The sequence below is a fragment of the Vipera berus genome, assembly GCF_964194415.1.
Source record: "Vipera berus genome assembly, chromosome: 1".
NCBI lineage: Eukaryota > Metazoa > Chordata > Lepidosauria > Squamata > Viperidae > Vipera > Vipera berus.
This window is the reverse complement of record NC_138202.1, coordinates 362,601,453-362,621,706: the sequence shown is the minus strand read 5'-3', so window position 1 is coordinate 362,621,706 and position 20,254 is coordinate 362,601,453. Positions and strand designations below refer to the sequence as shown.

Here is a 20,254-nt window from a genome sequence, read left to right as displayed (position 1 = left end):
TTTCCTTCAGTCCTGAGTCAGCTCAGGGGGCGATTACTTCAGTAACCAGGTTTATCGTTTCTGTAAACCCAACCCTGACTGAAACGGCCCAAGGCCTATTGGTGCTTCCAACTTTCTTAACCTGGCCGTTTTCCAGCTGAAAATATTTGGACAGCCTAGCAACGCCAGGGGAGAGCGTTGCGTGATCCGTCTCCCCAGCACCCGCTGGACTCTGACCAGCCCTCCTCGCTGGGCTGCGGCAGGCGGAGGGCCGGCTCGGAAAGAGGAGGCGGCGGCTGCTTTAAGAGGAAGCCCGCGAAGCTGTAACTTGAAGCCCGTCGCCCTGCCTGTGCCTGTTATAACACCAGCTCCCCTGCCCTGCGCTACAACGCCCTGCGGCCGGCTGGAGAGCGAGCGAGCGAGGTAAGGAGCGATTCTGCCTCCCTCGGGCGAGAGTCCACGCGTGTGCATGCGTGTAAGTGGGACCGGGAGCTTGCACTAAGGAAACCGGTGCGTGCGTGCGTGCGTGCGTTGCCCTGAAGCCAACGAAGTCTCTGGCCCTCAAAGCCAGGAAAGTAGGCTGCCAGCCCATCTCTGCCACGTGCCCGGGCAAACCCTCTCCTGCACAGCTGGCATGCCGGGCCAGGGTCGGGTGCCTCCGCTCTGCAGCGCACCTTGGGGAAAAGACTGTCTAACTTCTCTGCCCCCCAGCTCTCCCTGGCAGCTTTCGCCCTGGCTGAGCTCTTCAGGGTCCCCTGGTCTTTTTAACAGAGCAAAAGTTAGAAGGGACCTTGGAGGTCTTCTAGTCCAACCCCCTGCTCAGGCAGGAGACCCCATTCCGTTTCAGATAAGCGGCTGTCCCACAACGTCTGGAGGGAAGTCATTCCACTGATTAAATTGTTCTGTCGGGAAATTTCTCCGTAGTTCCAGGTTGCTTCTCTCCTTGATTAGTTTCCATCCGTTGCTTCTTATCCTGCCTTCGGGCGCTCTGGAGAATAGGTGTCCCTCTCTTCTTTGTGGCAGCCCTTCAAATATTTTTGGGGACCCCCAACCCCCCCCCCCCCCGCAGCCAAGGCTTTCTTCCCAGGAGAGGCAGGGTGGAGGAACAGGCTCGCTTGCTCGCTTTCCTTGGGCTGCCTCCTGGCGTCCAGATCTGGGCTAATTGAACCCAGATGTTAAGGCTCACTCAAACCCAGTGGGACTCCAAGGAAAGATCTGGAAACTCTGGCCTGGTGATGGCAACCAGGACCAAGCCAGGATTCCAAGCCTGCCTTGCCTGTGCGAGAGAAGCCTCTGCGGAGCAGCCGGTCTGCCACCAGCGTGTACTTGGGCACTGAGCTCCATTCCGCAAGATTTTGAGGCAGCTGCTCCCGTCGTCGGCAGACACGGCGCCAGAGCTCATTGGAAGCTTGTGTGGATCGGCCGCTCCAGGGCGCTCTCTTGTAATTGCAGGCTTCTGGAGACAAAGTGCCACCTCCACACAGCTCCGGTGGCGCCGGCTTGGAGGGCCAGGCTCTGGCTGAGGTCAGGCTTGGTCCCATCTCATCCTCCCACCAGCCGGCCCCCTCCCTCGTCCAGAAAAGCCTCCAGGAAAGTGGGGGGTGTTCCTGAGTGTGCCTCCCCCAACGCTGCCTGGCCTCGGAAGCAGCCTGGCAGCCAGAGACAAGCCAGGCCCACTTACCTTCCGCTGTGGGGCAAGGGAGAGCTCAGTAGGGAGAAACTGCCCCACTCTAAGGCCCCGGAGTCAGCAGGCCGGCTAGTGGCAGAGGATGATTTTGAGAGAGACTCTTTGGAACTAAACTAGAGGCATCTGCTGTATTCAGAGCCGGAGGTAGGCAGAGAGATGGCAATTCACCTCCTGGCTTCCAGAAAAGTTGGCGAGAGTAAAAATTGAATTCTAAAATCGCCCCCTTGAATTGTTTTTTTATTTGGTGCTTACAGGGAGAGAAGCACTGGAGGCAGCCCACAGGAACAGCATAAAGGCAATTAACAAACATAAAGCACAAATGAGATTAAAGAGCGCTATAAAATGTTTGAGTTGACCTGCTGAATGACTGAAACAAACCTGAGTATGGTTCCATTGGAAATGAATACATTTAAATATTTATTTAAAACTAAACAGCATTAAAACCAGACAGAAAAACCCGAGCAGAAGGTCCTCGAGGCCCACTTGAAAAACACCCTTCAGAGACGAAGCCCCCCCCCTCTCTGGGACTTCCTAAGTACACACTCGCTCTGTGAAGAGAATGGCCACTTTCCAAACTTGACAAATCGAAACATTCAGTTGAAAATTACTGCAGGCATGATACTTCCACCACGTCCATTTTTGGTCGGCTTCCTGTGGGAAAGTGGAGACAGGGTCCCTCTCCACCCGCGCCCCTCGCCCAGGAGAAAAGGCCCAGCGCTGGGCTCAGGGCCGCCGGCTGGCAAGAGCAGCCCAAACTGTGGCTGCTGGCAAGAAGCCAGGGGGCACGGGAAGAGGGGCTTTCTCCAAAGGGCCACGGGACTCTCTCGGGTCTGATTCCCCTCGAAGACGTTTCGTTTCTCACCCAAGAAGCCGGGGAAGAACTGAGGACGCCCCTTGGGTGAGAAGGGAAAGGTTTTCAAGGGGAATCAAACCCAAGAACGTCCGGGGGGCCTTTTGGGGAAAAAGCGCCTTTGGGACAAGGTGTCGCGATTCTCCACAGACGGGGAGGCCTCAGCCGTTGCACTCCTCTATTTATTCACTTAGAAAATTTCCTGGCCGCCCATCTTACCTCAGGATAACACTCTGCCCCTCTCCCTCCTCCCCCTGCAGGTTCCACCATGAAACACCTGATGGTCCTCCTGGGGCTGGCGGCCCTGGCCGTCCCTTGCCGAAGCCAAGATGCGAGCCCAGCAAACGCCCCCCAGGTCAGCCAGGGGTCCCCTGGACAGGCCGGACGGCCTTGGGGGATTCCCCCTTGCCGTTCCACCCAGGGGGAGGGATACCTTGCAGCCCGCACAGGGGGTTCCCGCTCCACTGCAGCAGAAAGACCCCCAGGGCTGTGGTGACAGGCCCCCTCTTTGGTGTTTCGAAGGAGCCGGACCCCGCAAGGGAAGCCGGGGAGGAGGAGGAGGACCCCTTTTACAAGAACCCCGTCAACAAACTGGCCGCTGCCGTTTCCAACTTTGGCTACACCCTCTTCCGCCTGCAGTCCGGCCAGACCCCCTCGGCCAATGTCCTGCTCTCCCCCTTCAGTGTCGCCACGGCCCTCTCGGCCCTCTCGCTGGGTGAGCTCCCCTCCCACCCTGCCCCCCCCCGGGCCAGGACCCTCCTGGGAAGGGACCCTGACAAGCTCCCTCCCTCTCTTTCCCCGTGGCTGGCAGGGGCGGGCGAGCGGACGGAGGACGTGATCTCCCGGGCGCTTTTCTACGACACGCTGGACAAGGCCAACCTGCACGGCACCTACAAGGAGCTCCTGGGCAGCCTCGGCACCCCCAGCAAGGGCCTGAAGAGCGCCTCCCGCCTGGTGATGGAGAGAAGTGGGTCTCCCTCACCTTGGGGGGGGGAGGAGGAGCGGGGGGGCTCAGCCCCGGGTGAGGGCTCAATGGGGCACTTTCTCTCCCCTCCCCCCAGAGCTGAGGATGAGAATCACCTTTGTGAACGAGCTGGAGAAATCCTACGGCTTCCGGCCCCGGGTGCTCAGCGGAAACGCCCGGGCGGATCTGCAGGAGATCAACCAGTGGGTGCAGCAGCGGACGGGGGGCAAAGTCGTCCGATTCCTGGGGGAGATCCCTGCCGGGCTCAGCATCCTGCTCCTGGGGGCTGCCTCTTTCAAAGGTAGGCCCGCCCGCCCAGGGAAGCCGGGCTCCTCCTCCGAAGGGAGGGCGTCCTCCACTCGGCCTTTTCTTCCCCTCCGGCCGCAGGGCAGTGGGCGACCAGGTTTGACCCCAAGCTGACCAAGCCTCAGGACTTCCACCTGGACGAAGGCCGGACCACCCGGGTGCCCATGATGTCAGCCCCCAGAGCCATCTTGAAGTACGGCTTCGACTCTGAGCTCAGCTGCAAGGTCAGCTAGGAGCGTGGGGGGAGGGGGCGGGCCAACTGGGGAAACACGGCTGCCCGGAGGCCCCACTGCCCTCTTCCCCCCTCCCCAGCAGCCCTGGGACAACATGTTGGTCCCCTTACCTCACAGCTCCACGTGGGGCAGCCCCGATGGCACCTGAGCTGAGCAGCCCATGCAGTGCACCCCTCCCTCACCAGGGGTCCTGTCTGTGCACAGGCCGGGGGAGGCGTGGCTTTCCCCCCCCCAGGGAATGCCGAGCCAGCCTCTCGGCCCACTCCCCCTTCCCCGGCTGTTGCTGCAGATCGCCCAGCTGCCCCTGGTTGGAGGGGTCAGCCTGATGTTCTTCCTACCCGAGAGCCTCACCCAGAACCTGACCCTCATCGAGGACAGCCTGACCGCAGAGTTCGTCCGCGACATCGACAAGCAGCTGAAGACCGTCCAGGCCGCGCTGAGGGTGCCGCGGCTGAGGCTGGTGGCTGAGACGAGTCTGGGGGAGGCGCTGCAGGCAATGCGTAGGTGCCTGGCGGGGGTCCTCGGGCCAAGGGGCCGAGCGGGCCGGTGCTCCTGCTGCCGAGGCTTCCTCTGTGGGTCTGGCCAGGGGCCGGCCCTTTCATGGGGCTGGGGGGGGTGTCCCAAACGGCTGCTTGCCCAAACAGGAGCCACTGCAACAGGTGAGAGGCGTTTGTCCGGGGGGGGGGCAAGCAGAGGATCCCTCCTTGCGGTGGTGAGCGGCTAGAAAGTCACTCGGCCTCCAGGCCTCAGCAGAGGGGGAGGGGGCAGCCGGGTGGTAACGGCCCTCCCTCCCTCGCAGGGCTCCAGGTGCTCTTCTCCACGCCGAACCTTGGCAAGATTTCCGCCAAGCCCATCAGGCTCTCCCAGGCGCATCACAAGGTGGCCTTCGAGCTCGGGGAGGACGGGGCCAGCCCCGTGTTTGCCTCGGAGACGGAGGCCGCTCGGCTGAACTTCCCCATCGACTACACGCTGGACAGGCCCTTCCTGTTTGTGCTTTACGACAACGACAGTGGCACCCTCCTATTCATCGGAAAGATCCTCGACCCTCAGCAGGCCTAAAGCGCTCCCAGAGACACCCCCCCCCGAGCCGCGGGAGCAAAAGGGGGGCACTCCTTGACTGTGTCCCGCAGCTGGTTTTGCTTACATGGTCCAATAAAAGAGCTTCTGCCTTAAAAGAGCCTCTGGAGCGCCTTTTTCAACGCCCAACAGATGGTGGAGAAATGGCGGGGGGGGGTTGTGGGGAGGACGGGGGGGGGAAAAGCAGGGAGTGAGGGAAGGCCCCCCTCAGCCAAGTCCACAAATGCAGCAGCCTCTTTTCCTTCCAGGCAACGATGCCCTTGGGCTGGCACAGACCCAGGCATGCCTGGCATCCTGGCAAGGCTACAGGGGGGGGTGAGGCCGTTGGACCCCCCCCGCCAGGCCGATTAGCAAGCCGGAGCCCAAGGTGGCCGCTCTGCACATGGTCCGGTGATTTCTTGCTTTGGCTCCTTAACGGGCGGGGTGTGTGTGTGTGCCAAGCCCCTTCCCCACAGCAGGCCGACTGGCGTGTCCACTCACAGCATCTCGGCTGCCGCTGCGGGTGCAGTTCGGAGCAGCTCCTCCTCCAGGCAGACCCTCATCTCTCGCAGCTCCTGCAGCTGGCCGCTCTCTGGGCCCAGGTGCACCCACAAAACCGCCTCGGCCCTCTGGACGGCCTGCAGGGCTTCAGAGGCCAAGCGCCTGGCGGCCCCGGAGGCAGAAAGGAAGAAAAGGGTTGGCGAGCGAAAGCCCTGGAGGCCCCCCCCCCCGCCCCGGATGGACCGACAGGGCAGGCCCCCAGCACCAGGCCCCTCGTGGGGGGGCTGCGCCTGGCCGGTTGGGGACAGCGTGGAAGGCAGGCGGTGGTGGTGCTGGGCCAGCCTGGGAAGCCGGAAGGCCAAGGTCACCAGACGGCCAAGGTCACCTTTGCACACTTCGCAACAAAAATAGACCCTCTCCTTCTGCCACAATCTGGACCCCCCCCCCGTTCCCGCGAAGAGCTCGGGACACCACGAACGGGAGGGAGGGGCAAGTGGGCAAGGGGCTCAAGGCTGCCCCGCTCTGATGTTCTTTGGCATACTGGGGGGGGGAGTGGGGAGACGCTCTGTGGGCCGTTCAAGATCCTGCCCCTGGGCTCTGCGAGGAAAAAAGCAGAGTTTGGGGGGGGCATTTCTTGAGTCTGTTCCCCGGCTGAGGGGGGCTCAAAGGGGTCATTTTCAGAGAAGCCTCTGCTAAACAAAAGTGCATATAGTCAAGGCTGTGGTCTTCCCAGTTGCAATGTGTGGCAGTGAAAGTTGGACCATAAGAAAGGCTGAGCGCCAAAGAATGGAGGCCTTTGAACTATGGTGCTGGAGAAGACTCCTGTGAGTCCCTTGGACTGCAAGGCGATCAAACCGGTCAGTCTTAGAGATCAACCCTGACTGCTCTTCAGAAAGCCAGATCCTGAAGTGGAAACTCAAATCCTTTGGCCACCTCATGAGACTTCACAGCTAACAACAACAACTCTGCTAAAGCTTTTCTGAGATTTCTGTGCTGGACACAGCAAGGAGAAATTAACTCTTTTCTCTTTCTCTCTCTCCCACCCCCCTCCATCCCAGACCAACAACCGGGCAAGGCCAGTCCCTGGGCCAGGGCGCGAGGGAGCCCCTGTGCCGGTGAAGAAATGGGCCGGGGGCCCCCAGAGCACAAATGCGCAAAGAAAAGCCTGCCCCCACCACCCCAGACCTCATGCCAGAGGCCAGCCAGCTCATCTCGAAGCCCACCCGGCGGAGCCTGTGGCCGAAGGGGAAGGGGCAGCGTGCTCACCCGTTGAAGAGGACCTGGGCCAGCTTGAAGACTTCCTGGCCGGCTTCGACGCTGTCAGGGCCGAAATGGGCCTCCACGGACCGGAGGCTCCTGCGCAGGTGCTCGGCTGCTTCCTGCCACCTCCCTGGGCCAAAAGCAAGAGGGGGGGAGGCCCTGAGAGGGGGGGGAGCGGGAGGCGGCCCTCCCCTCGTTGCGGAAAGCGTGGATGCGCAGTAATACAAGCGGGTACAAACTACAGGTAATCCTCCAGCTGCAACCGTTCAGTTTCAACGGCACTGAAAAAAGTGACTTCCAATCAATCCTCATACTTGCAACGTGCATCCTTAGTCACAGAATGCAAAATTTGGGCACTGGGCAACTGGCATGTATTTACGACGGCTGCAGCGTCCCTGGGGCCGGGTGGTTGCTGTTTGCAGCCTTCCCATGAGCGAGTGAATGGGGCAAGCTGGACTCGCTTAACGGCCCCACAATTCACTTAACGACTGCGGTGATTTGCTTAACATCCGTCAATAAAAAAGGTGTCAAATCTGGCGGCCGATTTTAAAAGCCACGTTGCTTAGCAGCAGAAATTCTGGTCCCGATTTGAGGGGGGTGGGGTAAGTCAGCCCCCCCCGCAGCCTCGGACAGCAGCGGAGGGAGGCGAAGGGGCGGCGCCAGGAGCCTCATACCTGTGGCTGCATACACCTGGGCCAGGTGGTCCTCGATCTCGCCCATCCTCAGGTGCGCTGGCGAGAGGAAGCTCTGGGCGTCCAGCTGGCACTTCTGCAGCAGCTCCAGGGCCCGACCTGGCCCCAAAGGGAAGCGGGGGGGGTGAGGGGCGGTCCTGACCAGCTGGACCCCCGCCCTCACTGGCCAGGGGGAAGGACTGCAGGGCCTCCGCAGGGCGGCCAGCCGGGCCGAGTCAAAAAAGGGGGGGAAGACAGTGCTCCCCTCCCCATCCATCCTTCTATGACATCAGCTCTGCAGGGGGGGTTCCTCACCTTCCCCCCCCTTTGACCCGTCCCTCCCACAGGGCTCGCCTCACAGAGCAGCTCCCAGGCAGAACGCTTCCGGGGCGTTTCTGCTGGGCAGATTTCGAACTGGGGCCGGAGCGGAGAGCCACCCCTGCAGGTGGAGGAGAAGGGCCCTGGCTCTTTGGCTCCTCCCACAAGGGGGGGGGAGCGCGCCTGGCTCTGGACGCCTGGCACAGCCCTTGCCATGGCTGTTCGCAGGCAGGGAAGAGCTGGAGCCAACCAGGACAGAGCCCCCTTGAGGGGGAAGCCCCCTGCCCCCCAGCGCCCAGCTGCCCCCTGCTGGGCCTGGGGAGGAAACCCCACTTGGGCTGCCCATCCGCTCCCTTTGCCTTTCAGTCCAAGCCCATGCAGCGGCCGGGGGAGGGGGGCAGGGGGGGGAGGGGGCTGATGACAGAAGAGGGGATTCCTCCATTCCCTCCCCTGGTCTTGCTTTCCACAAGTGCCCCCCTCCCCCAATAACTCTGCCCCGAGAATTCCCTTCCCACTTGTTTGGGGAATGCACACACACACACACACACCAGTGAAGGCCTTACTGCCCACCTTTAACAGTTCTCTAAAAAGAGACAACCCCCCTCCCCATCTCCCCCTCCTCCTGGGCAGACGCCATGGCAGGAGAGCTGGGCTTGGGCTCGCCAGCAGACTGCAGGATGAGGAAGGGCCCCCCCCCGGGTGAGGGCATGGAGCTGCCCCCGCAGCCCTCCAGGGCGATCCCCAAGCCAGAGAGAAGAAAGGGGGGGGGCTCTGAAGGAAACACGTTCCCCCCCCCGTGAGGGGAGCGGCTGCTGCTTTGTGCAGAAACTCCCGCAGAGGAAGCCGGACTGCAGGAGGGCAAACCGGCACCTGGCAAGGCAGGCGGTCCCATTGGAGGCACCTGTCTGGGCACGCTGGCACGGGCACACCTGCTCACAAGCAAGAGGGCCGGTGCCACCCAGCTGAGTGGCTCAGCCGGCCTGCGAGGTAGGCTGCTTGCTCTCCAGGGAGTCAGGCACTCTGTTCACGCTCAGGAGGCAGCTGATGCAGTCGGTCGATGTTGCATTTTGCTTACAGGATGGTTTGGGTTTAACTTGGGCCATTTTCAGTGTGAGAGACAGGCAACCCCCCCTTCTCCCTCCCCCACCCCCAGTCTTCCCTCCTGGCACTCCTCCCCATTGCAAGGGCTGCTCCGGGTACAGGAAGGCTCGGGGCAGGAAGTCGCAGGTCTGGGCTGCAAATCCAGGCAGCCCTTAGAGGGCAGAAAAGGGGTTTTTCCCCCTGGGCTTTTTTGTGCCGTAAGGACTGGCAGGAAGAGGCTTGCTCTGAAATCCCCACCGTCTCCCAGGAGCAGCTCCCAGCCCCAGATTGGCGGCAGGCTGTGTGTGTGTCTCTGTGTGTGTCTCTGTGTGTGTGTCTGTGGGGGGGGGGGCTGAGGGGACTTTTGGAAGGCAAGTGAGGCTCCCTGTCTGAAGCCAGGTTTTAAAAAAAACAAAAAAAAAACTGCAGCCCTATTATTTTCTTATGCAAATAGTTCACGTAAAACTGAGTAAAACAGAACGTATAACTTATGAGGAGCTGGTGGTGAAGGCCCCAGGCTAGAAAGCTGGAAATCAGGAGTTCCCGTCCACCTGAGCTGACAGAGGAGAATATTTCTGGCTCGGGGGGGGGGGGACCCAACTAGATAACGGCCTCAGTGCGCTGAAGACGCTAACCAGCAATAAACCCTCCAAGCTCAGAGAGCAGCAAGCTGGGCGACCGTGGGCCAATCCCTCTTTCATAGCCCAACCAACCGCGCAGGGTGGTTGTGGTGGAGGAAGCTAGAGAAGGAAGGAGGACTAGGTACGCCTGCTGTCTTGAGTGACTTATGAAGTCAGATACAAATAAATAAATAGGTTGCGATGATGCCACGTTCTCCCGGACCCCCTGGCGGCCCAGCGGGAACCCTTTCTGCCTCTCAAAAAGGGCTCCGGGATGCAGGGGGGGGAGGGGAGGGAGGGGCCTCACCCGGCTTGCCGTGCTCCAGGAGCTCCGAGGCTGTCTGGGCCGAGTGCCGAAGACGAAGGAGCCGGCGGTGGAAGTCCTCCTGGGGGGCCTGGTGGTTGCAGGCCTCGCCTGAGCAGCGGAGGAGGGTGCCGCTCCCCTAGGAAGCCCAGGGGAGACACGTTGGGAGCGGCTCCCTGGCCCGGTGCTCCGACGGCTGGGCAGGCGGCCGGGCACGCCACGCTTGGCACCCAACACGTCTGGGCTGGCGGTGGGAGGGAGGGGCCTTGCACGCTCACCTGCAGCAGCACCTGAGCAGACTCACCTGCATGGGCCTCTGGCAGGCTGGGCAGCAGAAGAGGCTGGCCTCGGGGCCGTCCCTGGACTGCAGCTCCTCCAAGCAGGCCCGACAGCGGCACTCGAAGAAGTACTGAGCCAGGAGCTGCCTGCGCCGCTCAGCAGCCCCCATTCGGCACCTGTGGGGCCCTGCTGGCAAGGGGGAAAAGGGGGGGCCGAGGCAAGAGGGGAACGGTCAGCCTGGGGGAGGGGGGGGCTGGCACAGATCTACACGAAGCCCAGCAGTTTCCGCTTGGCTGCTGTTTTCCGGTGAGCAGGGCTTTCTCCGTGGCGGCCCCCTCCCTGCAGAGTAGACCCCCCCCCCTTGACACTCCTTCAGAAGGCCCTGGAGATGGGGTTCTGCTGCTGGGCCTGGGGGGACCCCAGGGGATACGCAGCCCACCAAGCGGCTGCCCTGGTTATTGTTGCCGGGGTGTGTATGTGGGGGTGTGTGTAGATGGGCAATGACTGGGGTTTGTGTTGGCCTTTAACTTCTGTAAACTGTCCAGAGTCACCACGAATGGGGAAAACGGGCAGCCATATACATTTTTTCTAATAAACAAAATGTATATCATCATCATCATCATCATCATCATTATTATTATTTGGTTTTTAAAATCGTTTTTCGTTGGCTTCAATGGTTGTTTAGTTTGTGCTTCAGTTATTTACACCAGCCACAGCCAGAGGCAAGCGGGGGGGCGCAGTGGTATAAATTCAATAAAAATGACCGAATGAAACTTAGGGGGCCGAGAGCTTAACTAAAGCCTCAGACCAGCCCTCCCAGAGTTACCCCAAGATAAAGAGAAGCACTTTCAGACTGGCAAGAGCTTCCCCGCAACAGCCATCCTGACCCTCGGGGGGATGCCAGGAGGGCCGACTCCTGCTCACCGTAGCAGTGGAGGAGCTCCTGCCCGCAAGGAATCGGGCGCAGGGCCCTGACCTCCGCCATGCAGCCAGTGAAAGCCACGCTGGTGTTGGGGTCGCAGGAGTGGTTCAGCAGGCTGAGCGCCGGGAAGAGGCCCGTGGCCAGGCGCACCTGCCCGCTGCCGGCCACCAGCCCGTCTTCAGGCCCTGGGAGGAAGAGCGAAAAGCTGGAAGCCGAGACGCTCAGAAGACACGCAGCCTCCCTCTGACGCCCGCACCCCCGGCCTCTTAGGTGAGGGACGACAGCGCCCACCCCGTCCCCTGCGAGGCCGCCTCCACTGACCCGATGGGCGCAGGGCGGTCACAGCCTGGCCGTTGCACTGCAGCTGCAGCACATGATGCAGCATGGCCTCCCCCAAGACTTCCAGCCCAGCGGGGGTGTCCGCTTCCTCCTCTGCGGCCCCCTCTGCGATCCAGGCTCCCAGGCCAGCGTCCTCCTCCAGGGCCTTGCACAAGGCGGCCACGCTCAGGCCGCAGAGGAACCTGAGGCCGGGGCTGTGCCGATCCGTGTGAGACAGAAGGCTGAAGATGGCCCGGTAGGAGCCGCTGTACCGTCCGTCGGCCTCACAGCCAGGAATGGGCCGGGCGCCCTGCTCTGCAGCTGCCGCAACGACCGGGGCGCCTCCCTCCTGCGACTGGGTGACCATGGCTTTCACTTGCGCGAAGCCGGCCAGCAGCACGGTCCGGAGGGCCACGTGGCAGAAGACTCCCAGCGCCAGCAGCAGCCCTCCGAGGGCACATTCTGCCCAGTGGTAGCTGCTCCACGCCAGCTGGGCACAGCCGGGGCCGCAGTACCTGCTGTAGCTGCACCCTCGGCAGGGCACGGAGGCCAGCAGCGGGCGCAGGCAGTGGTGGCAGTGGAGGTCGGGGTTGGACAGCCGCCCGTCCTGCAGGGCCTGGGCAGTGCCTTCCAGCAAGAGGCTCTCCCCGGGACAGAGGACGCTGGCGAACGCCGCTTCCCTCACTAAGAGCTTCCCAGGAGGAAGATCCTCAGCGGCAACTAAATGGCGCCCTCTGCAGCTGGAAAAACGCAAGCTCACGGCCACCGAGGCGCCAGAGATGTGGCTGCTCTCCTCCCAGGGCTCCGGATCCAGTGGGGCCTGGCCGGGCGCAGCAGGCGGCGGACGGAAGCCCCCGCTCTCCTCACCGCCTCCGTCCCGCAGCTGTTCCAGCCGGCCCAGCAGTGCCCGGTGACGGGCGGCCTCCGGCCTCTGCTCTGCAGAGAGGCTCTCCTGAACACGGCGCAGGGTGTCCGCCGCTTCCTGCAGCCGGCCCAAAGACAGCAGGCACTCGGCCCTGCGCAGCTGGATCTTCGGCAGCAGCTTCTCCGGGCAGCTCCCCGTCTGCTGCGCCCGTCCGATGTCCTCCAGGCAGACCTGCAGAGAGGAAGTCAGGTTCCCCCAGCTTCCAGGAAGGGGCCTGGTGGAGCCACCCCAGATTCTTGGCTGCTCCCTTGCTTGGCTCTGGGGGGGAAACGTATGGCTAAAAGCGGCACTTCCTCCAGCCCCCTCCCCTCCCCCCCCCACAGAGGGAAGAGCGAGCCTGGAGGCGAGAGGAAGGAGGGTGGGGAACACGAGGGAGCCACGGAGGGCGGGCCAGAAAAGGACTGGCTGGCTTAGCAGCAAGTCTGCTGGACTCTGTTTCCTTATCCCCACTTACTGGCGAGTCCTCGACTTAAAAACCATTTGCTTAGCGACCGTTCAAACTCACATTTGCACTGAAAAAAGGGGACTTACAATCAGCGCTGGGAAAACTGTGGCAATACCCCAGTGTCACATGATCGCAATCTGGGGCTTTGGCCTCTGCCGCACACAGAGGGCGGTGACAGCATCCCGGGATGCCACGATCACAACCTCCGCATCCCACTTCTGGCAAGCAAAGTCCAGGGGGGGGAAGCTGGACTTGTTTAACGATGTGGGATTCGTTTAACAACTGTGGCAAAAAATGGTTGCAAAAGTGGGGGCAACTTCCTTAAGAACTGCCTTGCTTAGCAACAAAACGTTTGATCCCAACTGTGAGCCAGAGGCTGTCCTGTAATTTCCTTCGTTTATCAGCTCGCCTCCTTTCTGCACTTCAGCTGCACCCCACCCCCCCCGGGGCCCGTGGAACAGGCAGCTGTACGTAGCCATGAGTTGAGGCTGCGCCCCCCCCCCCGCTCCTGCCCCAGAGGGAGGCCGCTCAGCTCTTTCCCCACGCCTGCCTGCAGAGGACCTGGCACCCGGACTGGCTCAACATGGGCGCCACCAACTCCCCGTGGCTGTCCTGCCGGCCTTTGGACATGTTAGGAGAGCAGGGCTGCCTGGGGAATTCTGGGAGTCGAGATCCACATATCTTAACGATGCTACGGTGTGGGAGAGGCTGTGGTCTGAACAACTGCTCAGTGGGGGAAAAAACCCTCAGAGCGCCTGTCAGAACTGCCTCAGCTTTAATTAAGAACCATTTTTAACTCCGTTTAATGAGAAAGGTATAGCTGACTAGAAGTCAAGCGAATTACCGTAGCGCAGGGGTCCCCAACCCCCGGCCCACTACCGGGCCATGAGCTTTTCAGAACTGGGCCACCCGAAGCGGCAGACGAGAGCATGCGTGCATCCCCATTTGACCGGGCAGTGAGTGAGCACCACACCCACTTGCCTGCCGCTGGCGCTGACAAACCCTCCCATCCTCCCCCGCCACAGGCCGGTCCCCAAAGCCAGAAAGGCTGGGGAACTCTGCAGTAGTGCATGTCCAGAACTGAAGATCGGTCACCCAAACCCCCAAGTCTCACTTCTCCCTCCCGTAGCTGCCTCCCCTCGCCGGCCCCCACCCTCACGGCCCACCAAATTCAAACAAGATGTTTTCAGGGCGGAGTGCAGGCGTAAGTTGGTACGCGGCCACCCTGACCCTGAAGCTCTTCCCAAAGGGCTGCAGTGAACGTTCCTTTGCCTCTCAGCATCCCCCCTCCCACCTGCCCCCTCCCCGCCCAGTCCAGGGCAGCTCATACTGACTTGGCTGCGGAGAGCAAGCATGAGGTGGCAGCTAACGTTACTTGGAAATATCTCCTTTCTACAGCCATCTGGCAGACAAGGCATCTTTAAATCAGAAAGAATATAACGTCTTACTGGGTAGGGGGGAAAAACCTGTCCCTGGGAGGGAAGCATTTTGAACTCTGAGCAAAAGCAATTTATTAAACTCACCTCAAACTGACCAAGGTGGAAAAGGGCTGCAGAGCGATTGGCGTAACAGAGGGCCATTTCTGGACTGCCAGCCTCCGCGTGGGACAAGGCCTGCGAGAACCAAAGGCAGAGAGGACGTTTTACAGATTAGATCGGCCACACTGTGGCGGAATGCAGTCTGGATTCCGAGAGGGGGGAGCTGCGTTCCTCACCCCTGCACTTCCTGCTCCCCCCTCCGGCCATCTTTTAATTCATTTAATTTTTATTGCTTCGTTGCTTTGCTATTGTTAGGTTTACATTTTTTATCATTTTCTTCTGTTTTACTGTTGTAAGCCAACCAGAGCTGCCCCGTGGCGAGATGGACAGCAAGTACATTGAACCCGTGTTTCTCAACCTTGGCGGCTTTAAGATGTGTGGACTTCATCTCCCGGAATTCCCCAGGTACCAATGCTGGCTGGGGAATTCTGGGAGTTGAAGTCCACACATCTTCAACTTGCCACGATTGAGAAACACTTCATTAAGCAAACAAACAAATACATCCAGAAGGCCAAGAGGCAGCCAAACTTAAGTCAATGGGAGAGAGTTCGAACAGCTCTTCCCCACCCATCCTCAGAGTAAATTTACCGTGACGCAAGTACAGGGGTACCTTGGTACTCAACTGCTTTGAAAGTCATCTAATTTGATACTCGACACATTTTGATGCAAAATTTTGTCCCCGTACTCGTAGTACGGTACTCAACACGCAAGGTAGAACTTTCTGATGTTGGCTGCCTTGAGACTCACTATATTATTTCTGATGGGAAAAATTTGTTTTAGGTGCTTGTTTTTGATACTCCTCTTGCCTCCCGGAACGGATCAACTCCGAGTCCTGAGCTAGCACCGTAGCTGCTCCAGTCTGCCCAGGTTCAGTCTACAGGTGAGGAGCAACGAAGGAAACTGCTCAAGAGCAGCACTTTTGCCTCTTTCTTGATTCTGACACACCACCAGCCCCTCCCCGGCAGAGGCCAGGACCCCTTCCTTTGGGTTTATCAAGGCTCTCGCCCCACACAGTTGCGGAGGGGCCTAGAGTAAGATTCATGGCTAGAGGGCAGCGGTCTCCGTTGCTGATGGAGATGCGACGACGATGATGGTGGTAATTTTCTTTAGTTACTTATAGTTGATTTTGTTTCAGAGAAGACGAAATTGCACGAAGCTGTCGTGGGAGTCTGGTATAGGCAGTCCTCAACTGACGACCCTAATTGAGCCCAGCATTTCCACGGCTAAGCAAAATGTTTGTTAAATGAGTTTGTCCCGTTTTACAACCTTCCTTGCCGCAGGGTCGCTAAGTGAGCTGCCGTAAGTCGAGGACCACCTACCGCACAGGGCCACTCACGACCGCGAGACGGGCCGGAGTTTCCACCGCCAGGCGAGGCCTCGGTCCTTCAGCGAGCCCTCCGCACTCAGCTCGCCGCGGTCGCTAAGCGGGCCCGGCCGCCGCCCCCCCCCTTCCCCCGCCGAGACGGGCTCCCGATTACCCTGGAGTAGAGCGCGGCGGCGGCGCGGTGCTCCCCGGCCCGGAAGCGACGGTTGCCCTCCTGCCGGCAGGGCTCGGCCAGCCGGGGCTCCTTCCGCACCGAGAGGCGGCCGGACAGGCGGCGGAGGCTCCGCTCCTCCGAGATCCTGCGGGGGGGGGGGAGAGGGGGGAGGGGTCAGGCCGTCCGGCGGGAGGGGGGGCGGGGGAGGGGGGCGGGGAGGGGGGGCGCTCACCCGAGGAGGGGGGCGGCCAGGCGGAGCGTCTCCCGGGGCGACCGCGCGCGCGCCAGCCCCTCCCTCCGCGCCGGCCCCAGAGAGGCCCAGAGGCGCCCCGCGCGCGCCCGCCACGCCCGGCCCGGCAGCAGCTCCATCCTCCCGGCAGCCCCCGCGCCAGGGCCAGGGAAGGGGCGGGGCGAGGGGGAAGGGGCGGGAACCCAGGCGGGAATGGCGGGAATGGCGGCGGCGGGGCTGAGCGAGGGGGCCATCGCGGTGAGCGGCCCTGCCCCGTCCCGCGGAAGGGGGTGGGGGCTCCCGGGCGGCGCCCCCAGACCCCCCCCGCCGACTCCCGCGCTCTTCTCTCTCTCTCTCTCGCAGGCCATGCTGCTGCAGGCGGAGCCGGTGGGGAAGCCGGTGCTGCAGCTGATCGTGAGTAGCGCCCTCCGGCGGGGACCGAGGCGGAGCGGGAGGGGGGGGCTCCCCATAGGCCCGGAAGGGCGTCCGGCGGGGGGGGGGGGAGACTTTCCAGTCTGGTAGGAAACGCTGCTGGGTGGCTGGTCGTCCTCGAGTTACGACCGCTCGGTTAGGGACCGAAGTTTACAACAACGTTGACAAACGTGACCGTTTTTCACAGCTAGGGCCTTTGCAGCATCCCTGATCGTAACGGAGACGCCGAACAACTGACTCATACTTACGACCGCTGCTGTGTCCCCTGTGGGGGGGGGTCACGCCATCCCCTTTTGCGACCCTCTGGCAAGCAAAGTCAGTGGGGAAGCCAGATTCGTTTAACAATCGGGTGACTAACAGCTGCAGTGATTCGCTTAACAACTGTCTCACTTAACGTGAGTTTTGTGGTCGTAAGTCGAGGACTGCCTACCCATTTGGAGCACTGGGTAGAGTCTTCCTCCCTGGCCGTTGATGTCGCCCAGGGCTGGGCTCGAGAGGCCCCCGAGAGGCAGCCGGAGGCAGGAGGGCCGAGGCGCCTTCCCTGCCCCTAAAGGGATTCCTGAGTGCCGGAAGAGGCAGCCTAGGCGGGAGGGGGGATAAAGTGCCCCGTTGCCCAGAAAGGAGCCTCCCCCGCTGACCTGTGTGCGTTTCTCTCCTAGACGATCCGCCCCATCTCCACAGGGAACGGCCCCCCACGCTACCGGATGCTGATGAGCGATGGCGTGCACACCCTTTCCTGTAAGGACCGAGGTGTTGAGAGGGCTCAGAGTGAGAAGGAGGCTGCGAAGAAGCCCTTTCGTGGTTGCCAGTAGAAAGGGGGGGGATAGCAGCCATAGAGATCTGGTTTCTTGGCTTTGTACTCCACCTTTCTGCTCTGCTGAGGACTGGAGGAAGTTGAGGTTCACAGCACAAAACTTCATAAGGTTCAGATGGATTAAAATCATAAAGTAGCCATTTTCAGAAAGAAATAGGGTTAGGGGCTGATGGCTGCCTGAGACCCCAGTGGGGGCTGCCACTGCAGGAGGCGAATCCTTTGAGTTGGGCACCAAACCCCTGTGCTGGGGGGGGGCACAGAGAACGTCACTGCCTTGTACAGGAATGTTTGACGGAGCCGCCCCTCCCTCCATGGTGATATGCAGCTTCTGAGGTTTTACTTGATAAAAAATACAGGAAAGCAGAAGTTGCCTTCAAGTTTTATGTTTTTGTTCAGCTGAACAAAAACACGGGTTCCTCTAAATGAGAGCAGCTGCAAATGACAAGAAATCCTTGTATTTATTCTTTCTGGTTACATAAGCAAGCCATCCAGCAAAGCTGACACACGTATGATAAAGATTTCACCCAGTAAGTCTGGCGTACAGTAGATAAGAGCAGAAGTAACAAGCATGTTCCCTTTTGGGTGTTTACCTAAAGATATAGCATGTTCTCGGGTGGGTTAGGACATTGAGTATTTTCCTTTGCTGGCCTTTCATGACCCTGCATCCAGGACTTTGCGCCTGTGCCCAAAGACATCAATTGCACATTCACAATCAATGTTTCCTATACTGTCCCCTAATTCCAGGTCAACAATGGCTCCTTCCCAGCTTGGCATTGTAACTGCCGCTAGACAGGGGTGACCAGGAGGGAGGTGGCATTTGAGTTTCATCAGGAACAGAGAGGCTGGTTTGGCGGGAGGCAGAGAGGGCTTCCATTTTTTGGCCTCGGTGGGCTCCAGTCTTTGGGCCGGCCAGGAGCCGCGTAGCTGGAGAAGGGGCTGAGTCAGGGCTGGAAAGCCCAGCCTGGATGAAAGAGGGTTTTTTTCCCACGACAGGGAGGATGTTGGAAGCCAGTGGGCCCTCCTTGAGACTGGGAAGGCCTCTTCAGCTCCTTGGGCTCCCCAATTTCTTTCCCTCTATCAGCAGCGTTTTGCCAACCGTCTCAAAGTCCTGTAAAGTTGCTGGAAGTGTTTATCTTAATCCCCTAGAATTCACTCTGTGCACTGACCAGGAAGGGTTTGCTTTGACTAGAGCAGGGCTTCCCAAATGGGGCAACTTTAAGACATGTGGACTTCAACTCCCAGAATTCCTCAGCCAGCTAGGGAATTCTGGGAGTTGGTCCACACATCTTAAACTCGCCACGTTTGGGAACTCCTGGATTAGAGAAGAGTTTTCTTGGGCAGCTTTGTTCCTTCAAGGATTCATTCCCTGCAGCCGCCGCCCTGTTTAAGAGCTGAAGAACATGGGAACCTTGTGCCCCTCAAGATGAGATCTGCCCTCTCTTTTCCTCAAATCCTGGCTCTGCCATTTGGCCTGGCCGGGGGCCTTCCATGCCAAAGGTGGATACCAGACTAGGAAGACCCCACCCCAGTTATACTTTGGTGTTTAACTTATTTAATCCTGTTTATTAATCTGTACTTGATTTCATGATGTTGCAAGCCGCCCAGAGTTGCTTGACCAGAGATTGGAGGCATATAAATTTAGTAAATAACTGATGAGGCCTCGTGGCGCCAGGAATCGCCTCAACCACAGGAAGTGCTCCAGGCAAAGGAGCACCAGGGCCTGTTCAACAGGAAGCCACAGTGGGCATCCCGAGGCCTCTCGCCCAGAGCAGCCCCGCTCTTCGGGAACCCCTGCTGGTTCTCGGGCTGCTTCTGAGCTTTGGGCTCTGGACATGGGCGGTGGGGAAGGGAAGCTTAGCTGGGAAAGGTGTGGTGCCCAATATAGGAAGAGGCTTCGGCACAAATGCCGTTGGGTTACAAAACTGGTTGCCAAGTGGCACTTCCGATGATTGCGTTAGAGACTGCAGTAACATTTTAATTTGTATTGTAAGTGTTTGATCAAACACGGCTTGCCGAATGAGACGCTGATGATAAGCAAAGTGCAGCCAGCTTTTAAACTTCCCAGGGTTGAGGGCGCAATTTTAACCTCCTGGACGTTGGGCTCCTCACACCGGCCTGTCTTCCTTTTGCAGCTTTTATGCTGGCCACGCAGCTGAACCCTCTGGTGGATGACCAGAGCTTGACTGCAAATGCCATTTGCCAGATTAACCGCTTCATTGTGAACACTCTGAAGGATGGAAGGTAACTCTGGGAAGGCAGAAGAGTCGCCGCTTGGTCCTGGCTTAAAGGAAGGCCCCAAGGGCGCCTGTGGGGACTGGGAATGGCTCCCCTTTTCCTCAAAGGCCGTCTGGTACTTTTGCAAAATGACAAATGTCCTTATTTTCATCTGCCCACACAAATCAGTGAATCATTCCTGGCACGCACAGGGTGAGAAAAGACTGCTTTAGAGGAGATGGCACTTTGTTGTGTTATCGCAGAATAACAAGCCAGGATCGCCAGGAATTTTGCCATCAAAGCTCCCCCCATCTGGCCCCTCCCATAGTGAGAAGGGCTAAAGACAGAAGCTGGAAAAAACGGGGTTGGGCGTAGGCTCAGGTGCCAGGTTGCAGCTGTAACAAGCTGGCTATTAACCTGGGCTCAAACCAAGCTTGGTTGCAGGAGAGACCTGCAGGACAACACAAATCCAGGTACAAAAATCCCAACTTGTGTGAGGCCCTTGGTGCTCTGAGCTTTTTTGATTTCTTGCAGACATTTCATTGTCAAACTCACGTGCTGATGATGTTCTCTAGTTGGGTGATAAAACGTCTGCAGGAAAGCAGCCAGGCTCAGAGAGTCCCAAGGACCCCACAGCTCAGCCCCAAAACATTCTCTCCTGTCATCCCAACTTGTATTTGAATGGGATCCGAGTGGGCAGGAAGTGGCCAAGAAAGGAACCGTCGTGGACAGTGCCCAGAAAATGCCACCTCGCTGTGAAGCTGCTCCTAAAAGAAAACGGAAGTCCTAGGACCCTCACAGACCCCTTGTGCAAATCGGCGGGATGCACCC

General features: G+C 59.7%; 3 protein-coding genes across 8 annotated transcripts in view; 2 read left to right on the top strand and 1 right to left on the bottom strand.

Moving 5' to 3' along the window:
* Positions 1-2,547: 2,547 nt before the first annotated feature.
* Positions 2,548-5,078, top strand: SERPINF1 (serpin family F member 1; the record flags this gene model as incomplete). The annotated part of the gene is made up of 6 exons (XM_081325148.1): positions 2,548-2,871; positions 3,039-3,483; positions 3,578-3,781; positions 3,868-4,010; positions 4,309-4,519; positions 4,819-5,078. Exons 1-6 carry the CDS (start codon positions 2,785-2,787, stop codon positions 5,076-5,078), a joined length of 1,350 nt encoding a protein of 449 aa, XP_081181274.1. The 5' UTR covers positions 2,548-2,784.
* On the bottom strand, positions 4,513-17,098 carry SMYD4 (SET and MYND domain containing 4). 3 transcript variants are annotated; one of them, XM_081325086.1, is made up of 11 exons: positions 17,034-17,098; positions 15,735-15,879; positions 14,242-14,331; positions 11,352-12,444; positions 11,033-11,215; positions 10,134-10,294; positions 9,833-9,968; positions 7,511-7,627; positions 6,843-6,966; positions 5,577-5,738; positions 4,513-4,669 (listed from the first exon to the last, which is right to left on the bottom strand). In XM_081325086.1, exons 3-11 carry the CDS (start codon positions 14,296-14,298, stop codon positions 4,618-4,620), a joined length of 2,085 nt encoding a protein of 694 aa, XP_081181212.1. In that variant the 5' UTR covers positions 14,299-14,331; positions 15,735-15,879; positions 17,034-17,098; the 3' UTR covers positions 4,513-4,617. The 3 variants fall into 3 exon arrangements, 2 of the variants coding, with proteins under 2 accessions (XP_081181212.1, XP_081181211.1); XM_081325085.1 differs by lacking the exon at positions 17,034-17,098 and adding an exon at positions 15,967-16,219; XR_014026100.1 differs by lacking the exons at positions 4,513-4,669; positions 17,034-17,098 and adding an exon at positions 15,967-16,219 and having other exon boundaries at positions 5,570-5,738; positions 6,843-6,955.
* The window catches only part of RPA1 (replication protein A1), a 28,330-nt gene continuing 24,216 nt past the window's right edge, over positions 16,141-20,254 (top strand). Inside the window, exons 1-4 of one of the 4 annotated variants that reach the window (XR_014026104.1) lie at positions 16,141-16,221; positions 16,327-16,377; positions 17,055-17,133; positions 19,342-19,450. Coding sequence is in view for 3 of the 4 variants with exons in the window: in XM_081325112.1 (XP_081181238.1) it covers positions 16,177-16,221; positions 16,327-16,377; positions 17,055-17,133; positions 19,342-19,450 (284 nt within the window). In the remaining variant the exon portion in view is untranslated. Of the gene's footprint in view, positions 16,222-16,326; positions 16,378-17,054; positions 17,134-19,341; positions 19,560-20,254 lie in introns of those variants that run through there. The other 3 variants (XM_081325112.1, XM_081325114.1, XM_081325113.1) reach the window with 3 other exon arrangements.